This window comes from Anolis sagrei, chromosome X, assembly GCF_037176765.1.
Source record: "Anolis sagrei isolate rAnoSag1 chromosome X, rAnoSag1.mat, whole genome shotgun sequence".
NCBI lineage: Eukaryota > Metazoa > Chordata > Lepidosauria > Squamata > Dactyloidae > Anolis > Anolis sagrei.
Genome location: NC_090034.1, coordinates 61,736,466 through 61,756,028, shown reverse-complemented (window position 1 = coordinate 61,756,028; position 19,563 = coordinate 61,736,466). Strand labels below are relative to the sequence as shown.

Below are 19,563 nucleotides of genomic sequence, written 5' to 3'. Positions count from 1 at the left end.
TTTCTATTATTATTATTATTATTATTATTATTATTATTATTACTAATCTCATATTATTATTACTATTATTATTCCTTTTCTATTATATTTATTTTCTCCAGAATTTTCTATTATTATTATTATTATTATTATTATTATTATTATTATTACTATTATTATTATTATTATCCCATCATTTTCTTTTCTATTATTATTATTCCCAGGATTTGATTTTATTTCCTCTTGGGGGAAAAAAAGAAACAGGGTTTCTTCCTTTCAAGAAGATAAAAATCAGGGAAAGATAGGAAGTCATGGAATTGGACTTATGAATGCTTCCATTGGAATATGGAACATTGATGGATTTTCTCCTTTTTCTGTCCAGTGTATAGAATTATTGCTATTGTTATTATTAATCTGTCCTGAAGAGGATAAAGATGTGCTTCCTCTTTGCTTCTCTGCAGGAAGCCAAAACAATGGCTCCCTTTGCAGCCGGATGGAACGCATTTCCTTTTCCCCCCCAAAAAGGCATTTGATCCCATTCTCTTAATGTTAATCATTGTTATTAATGTTCAGTCCTGAGCAGAGAGGCACGGCACGTCTACACTGTGGATCTGATGCAGTTTCGTCCTTCCAAGTCATCGTTTCGCAAGGAATCAGATCTAGGTTTATTCTCGTCTTGCCTTCCTCTTGATAAGGTACCCAACATAGGTATTGTGATGATGATGACTAGCTTGGGAACCCGGCGGTGCCCAGGTTACTTGAGAAAGGCATTGTTTGTTTTGGGAAGTTTGGTAATATCAGTGGGATCATATGTCACGCTATTCCTTAAGAGCAATAGTCTTTGCTTTTGTTTTTATTAATGCTTCCATTGGAAAATGTATAAGGATCTGTGTGAACTCCAATTTCTCAAAATTGTGGGTCAATCACCCCCAAACCCTGCCAATATTTAAAGTTGGACATATTGGGTCTATGTGCCAAGATTAATTGTTGGCTGGGTTCAGTGCTCTCTGGATGCAGGGTGAACTATAAGTCCCGGGTTCCAAGGTCAGCCCCAAACCCCTCCAGTATGTTCTGTTGGTCGCCAGGATTCTGTATGCTAAGTTTAGTCCAGATCCATCATTGGTGGGCTTGAGAATGCTCTCTGGATGCAGGGTGAACTACAACTCCCATGCAGGTGGGTCAGTCCTCCCCAAACCCCTCCAGCATGTTCTGTTGTACACCAGGGTTCTGTGTGCCAAGTCTGGTCCTGATCCGTCATCGGCTGGGTTCTGTCCTCTCTGGATGCAGGTGAACTACAACTCCCAGATTCCCAGGGCAATTACCCCCAAACCCTGCCTGTATGCACAGTTGGCCATGTTGGATTTGTGTGCTAAGTTTGGTCCAAATCCCATATTGCCTAGGTTCAGTGCTCTCTGGATAAGGTTGAACTACAATTCTCAGATTCCCAGGGCAGTTACCCACAAACTCTGCCTGTATGCACAGTTGGCCATGTTGAGTTGATGTGTCAAGTGTGGTCCAAATCCGGAGTCAGCTGGATTCAGTGCTCTCTGAATAAAGGTGAACTACAACTCTCAGATTCCCAGGGCAGTTAGCCCCAAACTCTGCCTGCATGCCCAGTTGGCCATGTTTAGTCTGTGTGCCAAATTTGGTTCAGATCCGACGTTGTCTGGGTTCAGCGCTCTCTGGATGCAGGTGAACTATAACTCCCAAAATCAAGGCATTGCATGTTTTGGGGTTGTATCATTTAGTTAATTAGTAACACTATTAGGAAAAAGCCAGGCTTGTTTTCTTTTTTTTTTTTTAATGAATGCTTCCATTAGAAAATACATAACGATGTGGGTGAACTACAATTCCCAGAATTGTGGGCCAGGCCTCCTCAAACCATGCCAGTATGCACAGCAGGCCATGTTGGGTCTGTGTGCCGATTTTGGTCCAGATGCATTGTTGGCTGGGTTGAGTGCTTTCTGGATACAGATGAACTACAATTCCCAAAATCAAGGTCAATTCCTACAAACCTCTGCAGTATGTTCAGTTGGTCATGGGGCTTCTCTGTGCCAAGTTTGGCCCCAGTCCATTGTCAGTGGGGGTCACAGTTTCTCTGGATGCAGGTGAACTACAACTCCCACGTGGGTGGGTCAATCCTTCCCCAACCCTTCCAGTATGTTCTGTTGGCTATCAGGGTTCTGCATGCCACGTGTATTCCCGATCTGCCTTTGGGGCCTTGGGGATGCTCTCTGGGTGCAGGGTGAACTACAGTTTCCATGTGGGTGGGTTAGTTCTACCCCAAACTCTTCCAGTATGTTGCGTTGGTCACCAGGATTCTGTGTGCCATGTTTGGTCCAGAGCCATCATTGATGGGGTTCAGAGTGCTCTGGATGTAGGGTGAACTACAACTCCTATGCAAGTGGATCAGTTCCCCAAGCCCCTCCAGTATGTTCTCTTGATCATATGGGTTTTGTGTCCCAAGTGTGGTCCAGGCCTGTCATTCGTGAGGGTCACAGTAGTGTCTGGATGTGGATTAAAGTACTGCAAATCCCATCATTCGTGGTCCATCCTTCCCAAAACCGCACCAGGACGTAAAGTGGATTGCAGTGATCTGTTGGAGCCAAAACAATGGAAAGTACTGCAAATCCAACTATCCATTCCACACCAATGAAGAGAGAGAAGGGAACCCTGGGATGTCCATTCTGGAAGAAAAACAGGACATGTAAGATGAAATTCTCCCAAATTAGAGCCTTCGCTTGTGTGGCGGGCAGGACTTCGGCAGGGATTGGGAGACATGTTCATGACACCTGTGAAGTCGAACATGACCCCCCCCCTAAAAGATAGTAACTTATAGTTTTGCTAAGGACAAGGACACCAGACTGGATCATAAGGGTTAAGCCTTGGTCAATTTGCCAAGACACTAACAACAACAACAAGGATGCGTCTCATGTTAGATAGTGTGTATCATTTAATCAAGGTTTTTATGCCCTATTTTCATATATTTATAGCAGAAGGTAACAGATTTATTAGTGAGAAACCACCTCCCTTTACACTTATGTGCTCTCTTGAATTTCTATGGGACTCTGGTGGGAGGGATAAGTGGGTATGTTTTCTGCGCCATGATTTCTATATTTCTCCCTGTATATCTGACCTTTACCTGACCCTTCTGCCCTATCCACTTTTTAAAAATGTATAAAAATGTAAGAAGCCACTCTCTGTGACCCTGGAAAGAAGGAAATCCTCTGTTGGCAAGAACCTTATCAAATACACTTTTTGCGTGAAATGGCTGTAACCCTGGGGCTCGGAGTTGATCCCCCCAGCGGAAGGCAGCCCATTGGCATTGATGATCATATCTCAACAGGACAAAAGGGGGCTTCGGAAAGCCACACTTCATCCTGATCTGTTGCTCATTCAAACCTTCCTCCACCGAAACTTCAGCTGTAATGGAAGAGAGATGGTTTGAGGAACAAAGACAAAGAGAGATCCAGAGTACTGGAAAGCACGCTTTATTCTCGGTTGGCGCCAACCGGATATAGACCCCCTGGTAGCCCAGGAAAGAAGGGTCCCGAACAAAGGAAATGCCGAGTTTAAATACACTTTTTGAAAATAAGTATTCATGCATCATAGAAACATCACAATGTGCGTCACAAACATCTACTCTTTCACTGACTTCAAAGGCATATTTTGGAAATCAACAAGTTGTCAATCCTCATTAATTTACTATCTAAAGAGTGACTGTTAATGTACTCCCAGCGCCAGGATGTCTCCGGACCTGCTCCATCCATCTTGAGATAACATTCCTGAGACCCCCTAATGGACACTTCATTAGTCAATTTTACGATACGGTACCAGGCACCTCTTAATGGATGATAAGGTGCCTGGTGCCTGGTGCCTGGTATGTATCTTATCTTATGGTCTTAGAAGTGTCAGGCACCACATTCCTTTCCTAGGGCTGGCCTCTTATTTTGCAGCTTTTGAGAAGTCAAGTGAACTAGCTATGCATGCATACATTTCTCTTATATATTTTCTAACTCCTATTTCTAATATGGTTATATCAAATATATTTTCCAATATGTGTATTATGTATTTTCATCAAGCCTTCATCACAGCCAGATTGCCTCGTTGTTCCCATATCTCAGCACCAAGAAAATCCGGATTTGGCAGGCTTGCCAGACATCAGTGTTTATTGCCACCAATCAAAGACAATAGACTAGCCGGCTGGAAGGCCCCCGGGACTCGCTGACCGCTTGGACATTCCATATCTCCATAATCCCTTCAAGAATTCATTGTTTCCCTCTCGTCCCGCCTCCCTCTCTCCTGATTGGTCGGGAAGCCGAGGCGGCAGAAGGCCAGCGATTGGCCCAGGCGCTCAGGAGGCAGCCAAGCCTCCTCCCAGCTGTAGAGCGCCAGCCAATCATTGTTGAGTCGGGAGAGGGGCAGGGAGCAGCTCTGACAGCTCTGTTTTATGTATAAAAAGGCCTTTATTCATGTACACTGTATGCTTTGCTTGGCGAATTATTGCAGCTTTGCATCCTTTCCAGCTGGATCGCAATAAAATCAACTCGGTGGCGCTTCCTTCAACTTTGGTGAGATTCTTTTGGGAATTTAGGCAAATCTTTTAATTGCGGCTTCTCCTTACCTTTGCTCACCAAAGTAGCGAGCCCTTTTTCTTGGGTTCGTAGGGTCTCTCCTTCAGGGCGAGACCCTTTTAAATTCCTCCTCGATTTCACCTGCTGTAACCTGCAATGTCTTTGGGAGGGCTTTTGGTGGCTCTTCGGCACTGTGGGTTATAGCTCTTTGTGGAAGTGGGAGGCTGTCAGTGTAAGTGGACACCTACGCCAACCCTGACTGGGACTGCCTTTCATCTGAAAACCAATGTCTTCACTGCAGGAGAACATGCGGATCAAGAATAGGGCTCCAAAGCCACCTACGGACTCACCACCAAGACACTACATCTGGAAGACCATCATCCTTGAGCTATGAGGGATTGCCTAAGTATTATTATTATTATTATTATTATTATTATTATTATTATTATTTCTTTAATAATAATAGTAATAATAATTTTGGCATTATATATATTATAAAATTAGTATGAGGACGTGTGTTCTGCATTATATAAAGATTATAATAGGGTAATAAATATAATGAATATAATAAATTATTATAATTATTATGGATGCCTTACACCTCTGTTAATATTATTATTATTATTATTATAGTGACAAATGCAAGATACTCCACTTTGGCAGGAAAAACGAAATGCAAAGATACAGAATGGGGGACGATGCCTGGCTCGAGAGCAGTACGTGCGAAAAAGATCTTGGAGTCCTCGTGGACAACAAGTTAAACATGAGCCAACAATGTGATGTGGAGGCAAAAAAAGCCAATGGGATTTTGGCCTGCATCAATAGGAGCATAGTGTCTAGATCTAGGGAAGTAATGCTACCCCTCTATTCTGTTTTGGTTAGACCACATCTGGAATATTGTGTCCAGTTCTGGGCACCACAATTCAAGAGAGATATTGACAAGCTGGAATGTGTCCAGAGGAGAGCAACTAAAATGATAAAAGGTCTGGAGAACAAGCCCTATGAGGAGCGGCTTAACGAGCTGGGCATGTTTAGCCTGAAGAAGAGAAGGCTGAGAGGGGATATGATAGCCATGTATAAATATGTGAGAGGAAACCACAGGGAGGAGGGAGCAAGCTTGTTTTCTGCTTCCCTGGAGACTAGGACGAGGAACAATGGCTTCAAACTACAAGAGAGGAGATTCCATCTGAACATGAGGAAGAACTTCCTGACTGTGAGAGCCGTTCAGCAGTGGAACTCTCTGCCCCAGAGTGTGGTGGAGGCTCCTTCTTTGGAAGCTTTTAAACAGAGGCTGGATGGCCATTTGTCAGGGGTGATTTGAATGCAATATTCTTGCTTCTTGGCAGGGGGTTGGACTGGATGGCCCATGAGGTCTCTTCCAACTCTTTGATTCTATGATTCTATGATTATTATCATCATTATTTATTATCAACGGGAACAACTTTGGAAAAAAATGCTTTAAAAGGCCTGGAATACGGTTCCCATTTGCAGCTTGTTTGGGCTTCGTTTTGGAAACCTTTTGCAAAGTTTACAAAAGTTTGCAAAACTGAAAAGGAATAAAGTCCATACTGCATTTCCATTGGGATATATTACCTGATTCATGTCCGGAGTGTGTGTGTGTTTATTGGATTTATTAAAAGTCTTTAAAATATTAATAATACAAAATTAATAAAAAATAAAGCTTGCTCATGCCTTTGATGTTTCCCAGGTCTTTGTCTGAGAGAAATGGCCCAGACGTCCCCTTTGGATCCAAATCTTGCAGGTAGTATACAGCATATCAGTCGATCTATGGCTGGATGGTCATCTGTTGAGAGGAATTGGATGATGTCTTCTTGCCTGGCTGGGCTGGAAGGGGTTTGGGGGTCCCTTCCAACTCTAAGATTATGCAATATACCTATCTCATATATAGATATATCTATGGATGTGGTATAGCTCTCTATGTATCTGTCAGGAGAGATTGGGATATGTCTACATTCCTGGCTGAATGTATTGCTGGTTGGACTGGATGGCCTTTAAGGGCGCCTTTCATCTCTAGGTTTCAATGTCTTGTTTTATGGCTGAATGAGCTAGACTGGATGGCCCTTACAATTTGGTAGGGGGTTGGACTGGATGGCCCATGAGGTCTCTTCCAATTCTATGATTCTACTAATAACTACTAATATAATAAATATAATATGTATTTGTCATGTCAGGGCAACCAGTCAATTATATTACATTTCTAACAGAACAAAGCAAACAAACAGACAAAATACAAAATTTCTGAGTTTGGTAGTTGATTAAATGTCCTTTGACCAGTATCTGGCCACTTGGTGTTGCCGCAAGAAGGTCCTCCATTGTGCGTGTGGCAGGGCTCAGCTTGCATTGAAGCAGGTGGTCAGTGGTTTGCTCTTCTCCACACTCGCATGTCGAGGATTCCACTTTGTAGCCCCATTTCTGAAGGTTGGCTCTGCATCTCGTGGTGCCAGAGCGCAGTCTGTTCAGCGCCTTCCAGGTCGCCCAGTCTTCTGTGTGAGGTTCTGGGTTTGAGCCTGCTACTTTTGGACTCTCGCTTGCTGAGGTGTTCCAGCGAGTGTCTCTGTAGATCTTAGAAAACTATTTCTAGATTTAAGTCGTTGACGTGCTGGCTGATACCGAAACAGGGGATGAGCTGGAGATGTCTCTGCCTTGGTCCTTTCACTATTGGCTGCTACTTCCCGACGGATCTCAGGTGGTGCAATACCGGCTAAGCAGTGTAATTTCTCCAGTGGTGTAGGGTGCAGACACCCCGTGATAATGCGGCATGTCTCATTAAGAGCCACATCCACTGTTTTAGTGTGGTGAGATGTGTTCCACACTGGGCATGCATACTCAGCAGCAGAGTAGCACAGTACAAGGGCAGATGTCTTCACTGTATCTGGTTGTGATCCCCAGTTTGTGCCAGTCAGCTTTCGTATGATATTGTTTCTAGCACCCACTTTTTGCTTGATGTCCAGGCAGTGCTTCTTGTAGGTAAGAGCACGGTCCAGAGTGATTCCCAGGTATTTGGGTGCGCTGCAATGTTCCAGTGGGATTTCTTCCCAGGTGATCTTCAGAGCTCGGGATGCTTCTCTGTTCTTGAGATGAAAGGCACATGTCTGTGTTTTAGATGAAATAGGGATCAGCTGCTTTTCCCTGTAATAGGCAGTAAGAGCACCTAGAGCTTCGGAAAGCTTCTGTTCTACCATCTCAAAGCTCCCTGCTTGAGCTGTAATGGCATGATCATCAGCATAATAATATAAATATAATAATAATAATATAATAATAATAATAGTACTACTAATTGTACTAATACAATTTCTTAAGGTTGAAATTAAGGTACTATTACTACTAATTGTACTAATAGTAATCATAAATATAATAATGATAGTAATCTTAATACTATAAATTCCTTCTGGTCAGCAGCGAAGGTCCCTTACTCGCTGGAGACACCCTACGGCTTCCTCTTGGACCTGGACTTCGTGAAGTATGTGGAGGAAATCGAGAGTGGAGTAACCCTCCGGAAGGCCAAAACAGTCAGGGGGGTCAAAGGTCAAGGTCGCACCGGCTGGACATCAACAGAGTCCCTTTGGAGCGAAACGGGGGAGACCCCATTGACCGCTCCCCACTCCTTGCTGCCCCAAAGGACAGCAATGGAGACCAGGAAGAGGCCGGAGGAAGCACTGGTCAGTGTCCGGTCGGCCTTTGGCCAAGCGGTGCCTACTCTGGCCACAGCAGCAGCGATTAGCTCTCTACACTTGCATTGGGATGCAAATCCAGACCACACTGAAGGGCCTTGGAGCCAAATGGTCAGCTTGAAGAAACTAACCCCTCCGGAGAGAGTGAGAAGGTCCAGCGATGGACATGAGGTGGACACGAGCCATGCTGATGACCGGGGTCAACGCTCAAGCCCAAAGGTCACTCTGGAGACCCACGAAGCAGAGGTCTGGGTCACAGAGGTCATGCTGGGCCTCTCGTCTGAAGCCGAAAGAGAGCGGTGTCTCCTCCAGGACACCATCCAGCACCAGAAGGAAGTCATTGCCCTGCTGGAGGGTCATCTTCGAGACACGGCTGATGAACTGGAGGAGCTGCGAGTGGCTGTGAGTAGCTGGAAGGACCGGGCAGAGGTCACAACCTGGCCAGAGAAGGATGAGGCGGCCGTCCAAGTGGACCTCAGGCCAGAAACGGCCCACAAAGGCATCCAGCACTCCCCAGAGGTGGCCTCCGTTGGAGTCGAATGCCTGCTCACTGACCTAGCCGAAGGTGACTCCAAGGACGGGGAACCCCAAAGGTCATCTAAACTGGTCAAGCGAGATCCTGAACCAGGTCAGAATGAAGAGGAGCAGCCGAATAAGAGAACAGGTACTTGTTTGAGATTATTTGCATAATAATACTAATAGTGGGTTGTTGTGAGCTTTCTGGACTATATGGCCATGTTCCAGAAACATTTTCTCCTGACATTTTGCCATTTTCCTAGTTTCCCAACAGACCTCACAACCTCTGAGGATGTCTGCCATAGATGCAGGCGAAACGTCAAGAGAGATGCTTCTGGAACATGGCCATACAGCTCAGACAGCTCACAACAAACCAGTGATTCTGGCCATGAAAACCTTTCACAATACAATACTAATGCTAATAGGATAACTGATACAATATATATTATTATATAACATAATATATAAGAATTATGTCAGATAACAATATATTATAATTATCTGACATAATTATATATTATGCAATATAATACAATATATAATTGTATTATATTGCATGTAAGACATATCTGTTTCGACAAGCCTATGAACTTTGATATTGTTGTTTTAAAATTGTTTTAAATTGTTTTTAATTTGTGTTCTTGTAAACCGCTCCGAGCCCCAGGGGAGTGGTGGCATATAAGTTTGAATGATAAATAAATAAAATATCAGACCATATTATATTATTAATGTAATAATAATGATAATAGGGTCTGGAGAGAGTAAGGCTCTGAGCCCAACACAGGGGCAGGTACTTATTTGGGATTATTTATTTACTAGCCGTCTCATGGCCACATGTTGCTGTGGCCCACATGGGGGTTTCTGTGTGGGAGGTTTGGCCCAATTCTATCGTTGGTGGGGTTCAGAATGCTCTGTGATTGTAGGTGAACTATAAATCCCAGCAACTACAACTCCCAAATGTCAAGATTCTATTTCCCCCAAGCTCCACCAGTGTTCACATTTGGGCATATTGAGTATTCTTGTAGAGTTTGGTGAACTATAAATCCCAGCAACTACAACTCCCAAATGTCAAGATTCTATTTCCCCCAAACTCCACCAGTGTTCACATTTGGGCATATTGAGTATTCTTGTAGAGTTTGGTGAACTATAAATCCCAGCAACTACAACTCCCAAATGTCAAGATTCTATTTCCCCCAAGCTCCACCAGTGTTCACATTTGGGCATATTGAGTATTCATGTAGAGTTTGGGGAACTATAAATCCCAGCAACTACAACTCTCAAATGTCAAGATTCTATTTCCCCTAAGCTCCACCAGTGTTCACATTTGGGCATATTGAGTATTCTTGTAGAGTTTGATCCAGACCCATCATTGTTTGAGTCCACAGTCATCTTTGGATGTAGGTGAACTACAACTCCAAAACCACCAAACCCTTCCAGTATTTTCTGTTGGTCATGGGAGAACTGTGTGCCAAGTTTGGTTCAATTCCATCGTTGGTGGGGTTCAGAATGTTCTTTGATTGTAGGTGAACTATAAATCCCAGCAACTACAACTCCCAAATGACAAAATCATTATTTTTTTTAGTGAAGGACATACATTGGGTTGTTAGGTGTATGCTCTCCAAATTTGTTGTCAATTCGTCCAGTGGTTTTTGAGTTATGTTAATCCCACAAACGAACATTACATTTATATATATATAGATTTGTTTGTTTATTTACAGTATGTACTTATATTCCGCCCTTCTCATCCTGAAGGGGATGCAGAACATACATATGCAGAAAATGTTCAATGCTGATTATACAGACAACAGATAGAGGTCTATATAGGTTTTTTCTCATCGTTTGGCATCTTTTGGAGGCTGTGCTTAGTTCCGGCCACAGGGGGTGCTGTCCTCCATCTCCTTGTCAAAGAGCGTAAACTTTCCTCTGAAATGCCGTGCCTAAAATACCTCCCCGCTTCAATGTAGTTCCTATTTATCTACTCACATTGGTGTTTTTAATCTGCTAGATGAGCGAGGGAGCTGGGCTGAAGGCCAGGAGCTCACCCTGACCCGGCTTCGAGCTGTCAACCTTTCTGTTGGCAAGATTTGCTGTGGTAAAGCCCAGCCCTAGTATTATTATTTGCATAATAAAGAACATGATAATAGGGTCTGATATGATAGTATATTATTATAAGAATATAATCATTATGTGGGATAATAATAACAATATAATAATAATATAACGGTGTGCATTGGTTTCTCTCCTTCGCAGTAGCCTTGAAGTCGATCATGAAAAGGCAAGGACTTCCAACGAAGGCTGAGCGGAAGACCCTGCAGTTTGTGGGGTTCCTGAATGGCGAGTACGGGCCCTTCCTTTGCTTTCCTTTTGGGGTGGTTTTGGGGTGGGTGCCTTGGGACTGAAGCCTGTTTGGGGGTTTCCTGAGCACCTCTCCAAATCCCTCTCTCCTCAGGTATGAGAGCACCTCCTCCAGTGAGGAAGAGGGAGATGAAGAAGGAGAGACAGAAGAGGAGGAGAATGAAGAAGGAGTGAAAGAAGAGGAAAAAGAGAAGGAAGAAGAGGAGGAAGAGGGAGAGAAAAAAGAAGAGAAAGAAGAGGAGGAGGAAGAAGAGGGCACAGTGGAGGCAGTGAGTGAATGGAATGGAGATGGGGAGGAAGGATGGAGGGAAGATAGGAAAAGATGGAAAAACGAGTGAGAGGAAGGATGAAAGAAAGGCAGGAAGGCATAAAGAAGGAAGGAATAGAGGAAAAGATGGAGAGAGAAGAGGGATTGGAGAAGACTGAAGGAGGGGAGGAAGGAAAAAGAAAGAGGGAAGGAAGAAAGAAGGGGGAAGGAAGGAAAGAAGGAGGGAAGATAAGAAAATATAGAAAGAGAATGTTATAGAGCAGTGGTTCTCAACCTGGGGGTCGGGACCCCTGGGGGGGGGGCTCTCGAGGGGGTTTCAGAGGGGTTGCCAAAGACCATCCAAAAACATAGTATTTTCTGTTGGTCATAGGGGTTCCATGTGGGAAGTTTGTCCCAATTCTATCATTGGTGGGGATCAGAATGATCTTTTATTGTAGGTGAACTATAAATCCCAGCAACTAAATCTCTCAAATGCCAAGGTCTATTTTCCCCAAACTCCACCAGTGTTCATTTACATTGGGCATGTTGAGTATTCGTGGCAAGTTTGGTCCAGATCCATCATTGAGTCCATAGTGCTCTCTGGATGTAGGCGAACTACAACTCCAAACCTCAATGTCAATGCCCACCAAACCCTTCCAGTATTTTCTGTTGGTCAAGGGAGTTCTGTGTGGCAAGATTGGTTCAATTCCATTGTCGGAGTTCATAATGCTCTTTGATTGTAGGTAAACTATAAATCCCAGCAACTACAACTCCCAAATGACAACATCAATCCCCTGCCAACCCCAGCAGTATTCAAATTAGGGCATATCACGTATTTGTGCCAAATTTGGTCCAGTGAATGAAAATACATCCTGCATATCAGATATTTATATTATGATTCATAACAGTAGCAAAATTGTAGTTGTGAAGTAGCAACAAAAATAATATTATGGTTGGGGGTCACCACAACATGAGGAACTGTATTAAGGGGTCCCAGCATTAGAAAGGTTGAGAAACACTGTTATAGAGCATGAATTTAGGGGTCTTTGCCAGGAGGCAGAGACCAATTAGACTCATCAAAGAGTTCTTTTTTCCTGGCAAGATAGAGAAGCACCCAATATTTTTCCCTGATTTTCCCAATGAAAGGTCTCACCAAGTTGAAGAAAAGCCATTGAGGTTTATTAGCGATTCAGCTGAAAAGGATGCAGAGCAGCAATCATTTGCCAAGCAGAGCATGTGATTACAGAAATAAAGGCCATTTTTATACAGAGTTGTGAGTTTCAAAATTCCCACTCCCCCCCTCCCGCCCAGCTCGAAGGGGATTGGCAGATGCCAGGCCCCTAGCCAGGATTTCGATTTGGGGGGGGGGCTGACTTGGTTTCGGGGGGGCTGAGTCCGAGTGAAAGAGGGTCTAGCCTAGCAAACCTTTTGTATCGTTACCCCAATACCCCCATGCATATGGGATATATTGAGCATGGTGATCAGATCATGATAATAATAAACATAACAGTTTAAATAATGCACCAGTAAGGCCTTTTCGCGAACCACCATGAGAATTTTGGAGGGAGGGGGCTGAAGCCCCGCAAGCCCCCCCCCCCAGCTACATGTCTGGCTGATGTGCAAACAGCTGGGAGGAGGCTTGGCCGTCCCCCATGCATCAGGGCCAATCGCAGGGCTTTTGCGGGGCGCCGGAGCCTATCAGGAGGCTCCTGCTGCCTCGACGCTCAAGCGAATCAGAAGGGAGGGAGGCGGGATGAAGGGAGACAATGCATTCTGGAGTGGATTATGGAGTTTTAATGTCCTTAGGCTTATTGAGGCTGGGGATCGGCCTTCCAGAAAAGACACTTTATTGTCCTGAGATGGGTCTATGATAAGCATTGATGGCTTAATACGAGTTTTCCTCTTACAATCAGATAGGGCACAAAGGGGAAACTTTTGTGAATGTCCTTAGTGGAAAGATTTGAGAGAAAAACCGTTTGGAGGAAAAATATAACTGTGGTATTGTGCTAAAAACTGGACTTCATCTTGTTTATTTTCCATGATCTATGCATTAGTGTAAAGACATGTGAGCTCCTGAGATCTTCCCCTGAGCTGTTTATTTGCGATTATTGTGTTTTTGGTACTTGGTCCATCCAACCCTCCGTTTAGTCTTTCTCTGACATTGTGGTAAAGTACTGCTTGCAAGGCTGTTGTCCCCCTCCCCCGGTGGAGCTAGTTTAAAGTGTGCATAATGAGGTTTGCGAGTCTGTGAGCAAAAAGGTGTTTTCCTATTTGTGTGAGGTGCATCCTATCCCTTGCCAGTAGGCCACCCTCCTGGAAAAACAGGCCATGAATGGAAGGAGAGAAGGAATGGAAGGAGAGAAGGAAGAGGAGGGAAAGAAGGAAGAAGGAAGGAGGGATAGAAGGACAAGATAAAAAGAGGAGGGAGAAAGGGGAGGAAGGAGGGAATGAAGAAAAGGGGACAAAAGGGAAGGAGAGAAAGCAGGAAAAGATGGAAGGAAAAGAGGGAAGGATAGAAGGAAAGTTGAGGGAGGAGGCAAGGAAGGAAAAGACTGAAAGGGGAGAGAAGAAGGGAAGGAAGAGAGAGAGAATGAGAAAGCAGGAAAAGATGGAAAGAGGGAGGGAAGGAAGGAAGGAAAGGAAAGAAAAAGGGGGAGAGACGGAAGGAAAAGAAAGAAACAGGGAAGGAAAGGAGGAAGAATGGAAGAGAAAAAAGGAAAGAAGATAGGGAAGGAAGAAAGGATGAAAGGAAGGAAGGGGGGATGGAAGGAAAAGATGGAAAGAGGAGGAGGAAAAGAATGAGGAAAGAATAGAAGGAAGATGGAAAGCGGAGGGAGAGAAGGAGGAAGAATGAAAGTAAGAAAAAAGGAGGGAAGGAGAAAAAGGAAAAGGTGGAAAGAGGGAGGAAGGAGGGAATAAAGGAAGGAAAGATGGAGGGAGAGGGGGGAAGAAAGAAGAAAGAAAATAAGAAAGAAAGAAAGAAAGAAAGAAAGAAAGAAAGAAAGAAAGGAAGGAAGGAAGGAAGGGAGAAGGACGGCGAGAAGGCAGAATAGACAGAAAGACTAAAAGGGGAAAGGAAGAAAAGGGAGGGATGGAGAGAAAGGAGGAAAAGATGGAAATAGGGAAGGAAGGAAAAGAGGGAAGGAAGAATACAAGGAAGGAAAGATGGAAGGCGGAGGGAGAAGGAAGGATTAAAGAAGAATGAAAGGAAGGGGGAAATGAAAGAAGGCAAGGAATAAAGAAGGAAGGAGGGAGGAGGAAAAGATAGGGAGGAGGAAGGGGAGAAGGCAGATAAAGGTGGAAAAACAGAAGGAAGGAACCCACCTAACCAAGGGATGTCAGAAGTCAAATTGACCCGAAGGTGTATCCAGGGGCCCTTCCTCTTACTGCACAATAAAGGGAGGGTGGACTAGATAGCCTTTGGGGGTCCCTTCCAACTCTGTGCTTCTGTTGCGTTAGCAGTGGTTCGGGGCCTCCAGCCAGAAGGGCTCCTCAGCGGAGGAAGTGTCCAACTTCTTGAGCCCTGTCTCGCCAGACGCCAGAATGCGGCTCCTTGACCTCACGGATGCCAACGGCAACACTGCCCTGCACTACAGCCTCTCCTATGGGAACTTCGACATCGCCCGGCTGCTACTGGACGCAGGGCTCTGCAAGGTGGACCAGCCAAACAAGGCCGGCTATACGGCGCTGATGCTGGCCACCTTGGCGCCCGCCCAGACGGAGGCAGAGATGGATGTCGTCCGGAGGGTCTTCCGCCTTGGAAACGTCAATGCCAGGGCTGGCCAGGTGGGACCCCCCTCCCCCACCGAGTCATCAACAACAAAAAATCAATAGAAGTAATAACAACAGCAATAATGATACTAGACTCCCAAAGGGCCACCCAGCCCAAACCTCTCCTGCATCCAATCCCTCCCGACGGATGGCCATCCAGTTTGGTTTGTGAGACTAATAACAGAATCCTAGCAGATGAGAGAATGTTTAAATGTCCAGCCCTGAGAGTGTCTTGTGTGCATCCCTTGCAGGCGGGCCCAACTGCGCTGATGCTGGCGGTCAGTCACAAGAGGGAAGCCATGGCTGAAGCCCTCTTGGCCGCAGGAGCTGACCCCCACCTGCTAGACGAGGAGAGCGATGCCCCCCAGGTGACCACCTGTCAATCACACGGCCAGATCCCCACTGACCAATCTCTGCTGGACGTTCCAGATGGCCTCCAGGACCACGTAAGTACCCCCAGAAAAATCACAATGATTATAGGGACCTACAAATAGGCTGATATAATCTATCTATATATATAAAAATGCTCTGTGCATAATGAGTACCTTAAAAACAAAAGAACCAATGAACGAAATCACACCAAATTTGGCAACAAAACGTCTCTCAACACTAGGAGTGACCATCACTCAAAATATTATGTCATTTGGGAATTGTAGTTGCTGCGATTTATAGTTCACCTACAATCAAAGAGCATTCTGAACTTCACCAACGATGGAATTGAACCAGACTTGGCACACAGAACTCCCATGACCAACAGAAAATACTGGAAGGGTTTGGTGGGCATTGACCTTGAGTTTGGGAGCTGTAGTTCACCTACACCCAGAGAGCACTGTGGACTCAAACAACGATGGATTGGACCAAACTTCAGGAAGGACTGAGGCCACGACCAGACCATGCCCCCGAGACCCATCCCAGAGAGACGACCCAGAAGGATACTGTTTCCTAGCCAGGAGGAGGCGGCGTGGCCATGGGTCTCTTTGTGGGCAATACAGTTTCTCCTTTGTGAACATGTAGTTCAAAAGTCCTTCCTGCTTTTTTTTCGTGGTTTTTTTGAGTGGAGAACATACATTGGGTTGTTAGGTGTCTTGTGTCCAAATTTGGTGCCAATTGCCCCAGGGGTTTTTGAGTTCTGTGAATAGCACAAACGAACATTACATTTTTATTTATATATATTAGTTTTGTGTAAATACTCAAAAACATTTAACCTACTGACGATTACAGTAGCAGCTACATTTCTCACCCTCGGCTTATACTCGAGTCAATACGTTTTCCCAGTTTTTTGTGGTAAAATTAGGTCCCTCGGCTTATATTTGGGTCGGCTTATACACAAGTATATGAATTTTTAGTATTTTACAAATATAAAATTACATATTTCAATTATTTGTATGTATTTTCTTATTTTTAATATTTTATAATGTTTATTTTTATTTATTAACATTTATTTTTAGTATTAACATTTATTTGTAGTATTTTATAAATCTATATGTATTATTTTCTCTCCTATTATTTTGTGAATATTATTTATTTTTTATTATTGTATTTCCTTGCAGGACAAGAATGGGAAGAAGCCTTGCAGCGAGTGAGGAGGCACGACTTTAGGGCCTCCAACCAGGAAGCAATTATTCATACCATGAACATTTCCAGCCAACCTTTTGTATATTTTAACACACGGTTGAATCGATCACTACCTGGTTGTTGGTATTGATCTATCCATTGATCCTATTCTATTCCTATCTATACACATAATAAAAGTGAAAATATGTATGTGTGAGTGTGTAGTGCCCATTTACCCAGACAAGCTTCTGCCTCCACAAACAGCTATTGCTCCCACTCCACAGGAGACACCAAAGGCCCTCCCCTCTAATGATGTTGCAGGTTATAGCGAGAGCCATGAACACGTCCAAGAGCCCTGCCAATGTCCTCCACAAACATCACACTGCCCACCACCCAAGTGAAGATTTTCATTCAGGTACAATTTCATCCTCGAGTTTCTGTTTTTCCTCCAAAACAGATATCCCAGTGTTTCTGACTCTCTCCATTGGTGTGGAATTTGCATCATCCCGCCCACTACCTCTCCCTTAACCCTTTCCTACGGCACACATCAAACAAAAGAATTGATCAGCAACTGAACATATTAGAGAGGTTTGGGGAGAATTCACCATGATTTATAGGAGTTGTAGGTCCTGGGATGTATAGTTCACCTGCAATCTAAAAACTACACTGTGAACTTCATCAACGATGGACATGGAACCAACTTAGCACACAGAACCCCCATGACCAACAAAACATACTGGAGGTCTTTGAAGGATTTAGAGGACTTGTAGTTCACCTACATTCACAGAGCACTGTGAACCCAAACAACGATGGATCTGGACCAGACTTGGCATGAATACATGATATGCCCCAATTTGAATACTGGTGAGTTTTGAAGGGAACTGGTCTGGGCATTTTGGAGTTGGAGGTACTGGAATGTATAGTTCACCTGCAATCAAAGAGCACTCTGAACTCCACCAAAGAGGGAATTGGATCAAACTTGGCACACAGAGACCAGCAAAAAATAATGGAGGTCTTTGGGGGGAAATTCACCTTGATTTGGAGGAATTGTAGTTCACCTACATTCAGAGCACTGTGAACCCAACTGGACAACGTTGAGAAATGAGAAGGTGCTGACCCTGGAGGGAACTGGTAGGGTGGCACTCGTACATTTGATACGGCAAGACCAAGGTGGAAAAAAACTTCGGAAATCATTTCATCAGGTCCACCCTGATAAAAGTGTGGGACAAATATAGAAAATATTTCTATACAAAACCCCCCCTCTGGATTTCACCAATCGAGGCTAGCCAGAGGAGGCTTTGGGGATGGCAACACTGGCCCACATATAAAGATTTGGTGGAAAAAATAAATAAAAATAGCAACACTTGGAAACTTAAACCACAAGAAGAACTGGCCAAAAAATATAAAAACTTCACATGGTTGCAATACTTCCAGACTAATGAGATATTTAAACAAGACGAAAGGATACGTTTTGAGGAGAAAGAGACTATATGGGACAAAATAACAAAAACAGAAAGGAAAGTGATCTCAAAAATATATAACCAATTATTGGATTGGGAAACGGAAACGGAGGAAATGAAAAATTGTATGGTAGTGTGGGCAAGGAATATAGGACACCAGATTAAAATTCAGGATTGGCAGCAGATCCGGAGAAAGAAATTGAAATATACATACTCAGTAGCATTAAAGGAGAATTGGTTGAAGACCTTCCATAGGTGTTATATGACCCCTCAGAAGTTGAGTTTAATGCATAAAAAATATCCAAATGTATGCTGGAAATGTAAAAAAACAAACAAACAGGAACCTATTTCCACATGTGGTGGACGTGCCCAGAAACTACTGGCGGACTATCCAAGAAACCGAAAAAATCCTAAAAAGAAAAATTCCATGTAATCCAGAGTACTTCATCCTAGGCCTTACAAACAAGGATTTAAATCTAAATAATAATGAGGCGGACTAAATACTGGCGGACTATCCAAGAAGAAACCGAAAAAAATCCTAAAAAGAAAGATTCCACGTGATCCAGAGTACTTCATCCTAGGCCTTACAGACAAGGATTTAAATCTAAATAATGAGGCAGACTAAATACTGGCGGACTATCCAAGAAGAAACCGAAAAAAATCCTAAAAAGAAAGATTCCACATAATCCAGAGTACTTCATCCTAGGCCTTACAGACAAGGATTTAAATCTAAATAATGAGGCAGACTAAATACTGGCGGACTATCCAAGAAGAAACCGAAAAAAATCCTAAAAAGAAAGATTCCACATAATCCAGAGTACTTCATCCTAGGCCTTACAGACAAGGATTTAAATCTAAATAATGAGGCAGACTAAATACTGGCGGATAAAACACTGGAAGGAGGAGCAGATCCCAACTGTAGACCAATGGTTAGATAAACTATTAGATATAAGGGATATGGACAAACTGACATACCTCCTGAGGAACAGCTCTGGAAGTCCAGTGAAACAAACAGATTGGTCATGCTTGGAGGATTATGAGAAGAGTAAAACGGACAGAACATAAGAAAACTAAATAAATATAATCTGAATAGGGGAGAGTCATATATGGCAGAAAAAGAAGACGGAAGGATCCAAAATTAACTAGGGGTCTCTCCCTGTAGTTAAGGAAGATTAGAAGACACGTTTTTTATGCCCAGTTTGGAAACAAAATGGAAGTCATCTTTTAACCTGATTTGTCTTATATGTAAGTGTGTAGGGGTGATAGTTTGTTAGGTGCACCATGTAGTGTGTAGAGGTATGTATGTTTTTGTGTAGATGTGAAATCTGTTGTAAGTGTACCCTCACCCCCCTCTCCCTCCCCCTCTTCCCCCGTCTTTTTAATACATCTTGAAAACTTAATAAAGATTATTTTTT

General features: G+C 43.6%; 1 protein-coding gene across 3 annotated transcripts; it reads left to right on the top strand.

The window, feature by feature from the left end:
- Nucleotides 1–552: 552 nt before the first annotated feature.
- On the top strand, nucleotides 553–16,898 carry LOC132780887 (KN motif and ankyrin repeat domain-containing protein 3-like). 3 transcript variants are annotated; one of them, XM_060784746.2, is made up of 8 exons: nucleotides 553–674; nucleotides 6,262–6,315; nucleotides 7,974–8,909; nucleotides 11,012–11,099; nucleotides 11,211–11,385; nucleotides 14,823–15,149; nucleotides 15,386–15,580; nucleotides 16,685–16,898. In XM_060784746.2, the coding sequence occupies exons 2-8, from the start codon at nucleotides 6,279–6,281 to the stop codon at nucleotides 16,715–16,717; spliced, it is 1,791 nt and encodes a 596-aa protein (XP_060640729.2). In that variant the 5' UTR covers nucleotides 553–674; nucleotides 6,262–6,278; the 3' UTR covers nucleotides 16,718–16,898. The 3 variants fall into 3 exon arrangements, with proteins under 3 accessions (XP_060640729.2, XP_060640730.2, XP_060640728.2); XM_060784747.2 differs by having other exon boundaries at nucleotides 7,971–8,909; nucleotides 14,826–15,149; XM_060784745.2 differs by having other exon boundaries at nucleotides 7,971–8,909.
- Nucleotides 16,899–19,563: the final 2,665 nt, after the last annotated feature.

What these genes read in the sequence shown, in the direction of transcription:
- LOC132780887 (XM_060784745.2), top strand. Translation starts at nt 6,279, where the DNA reads ATGGCCCAGACGTCCCCTTTGGATCCAAATCTTGCAG. An exon ending in GCAGCCGAATAAGAGAACAG is followed by an intron (nt 8,910 to 11,011) that starts GTACTTGTTTGA and finishes TCTCCTTCGCAG; the next exon opens with TAGCCTTGAAGTCGATCATG. An exon ending in GTGGGGTTCCTGAATGGCGA is followed by an intron (nt 11,100 to 11,210) that starts GTACGGGCCCTT and finishes CTCTCTCCTCAG; the next exon opens with GTATGAGAGCACCTCCTCCA.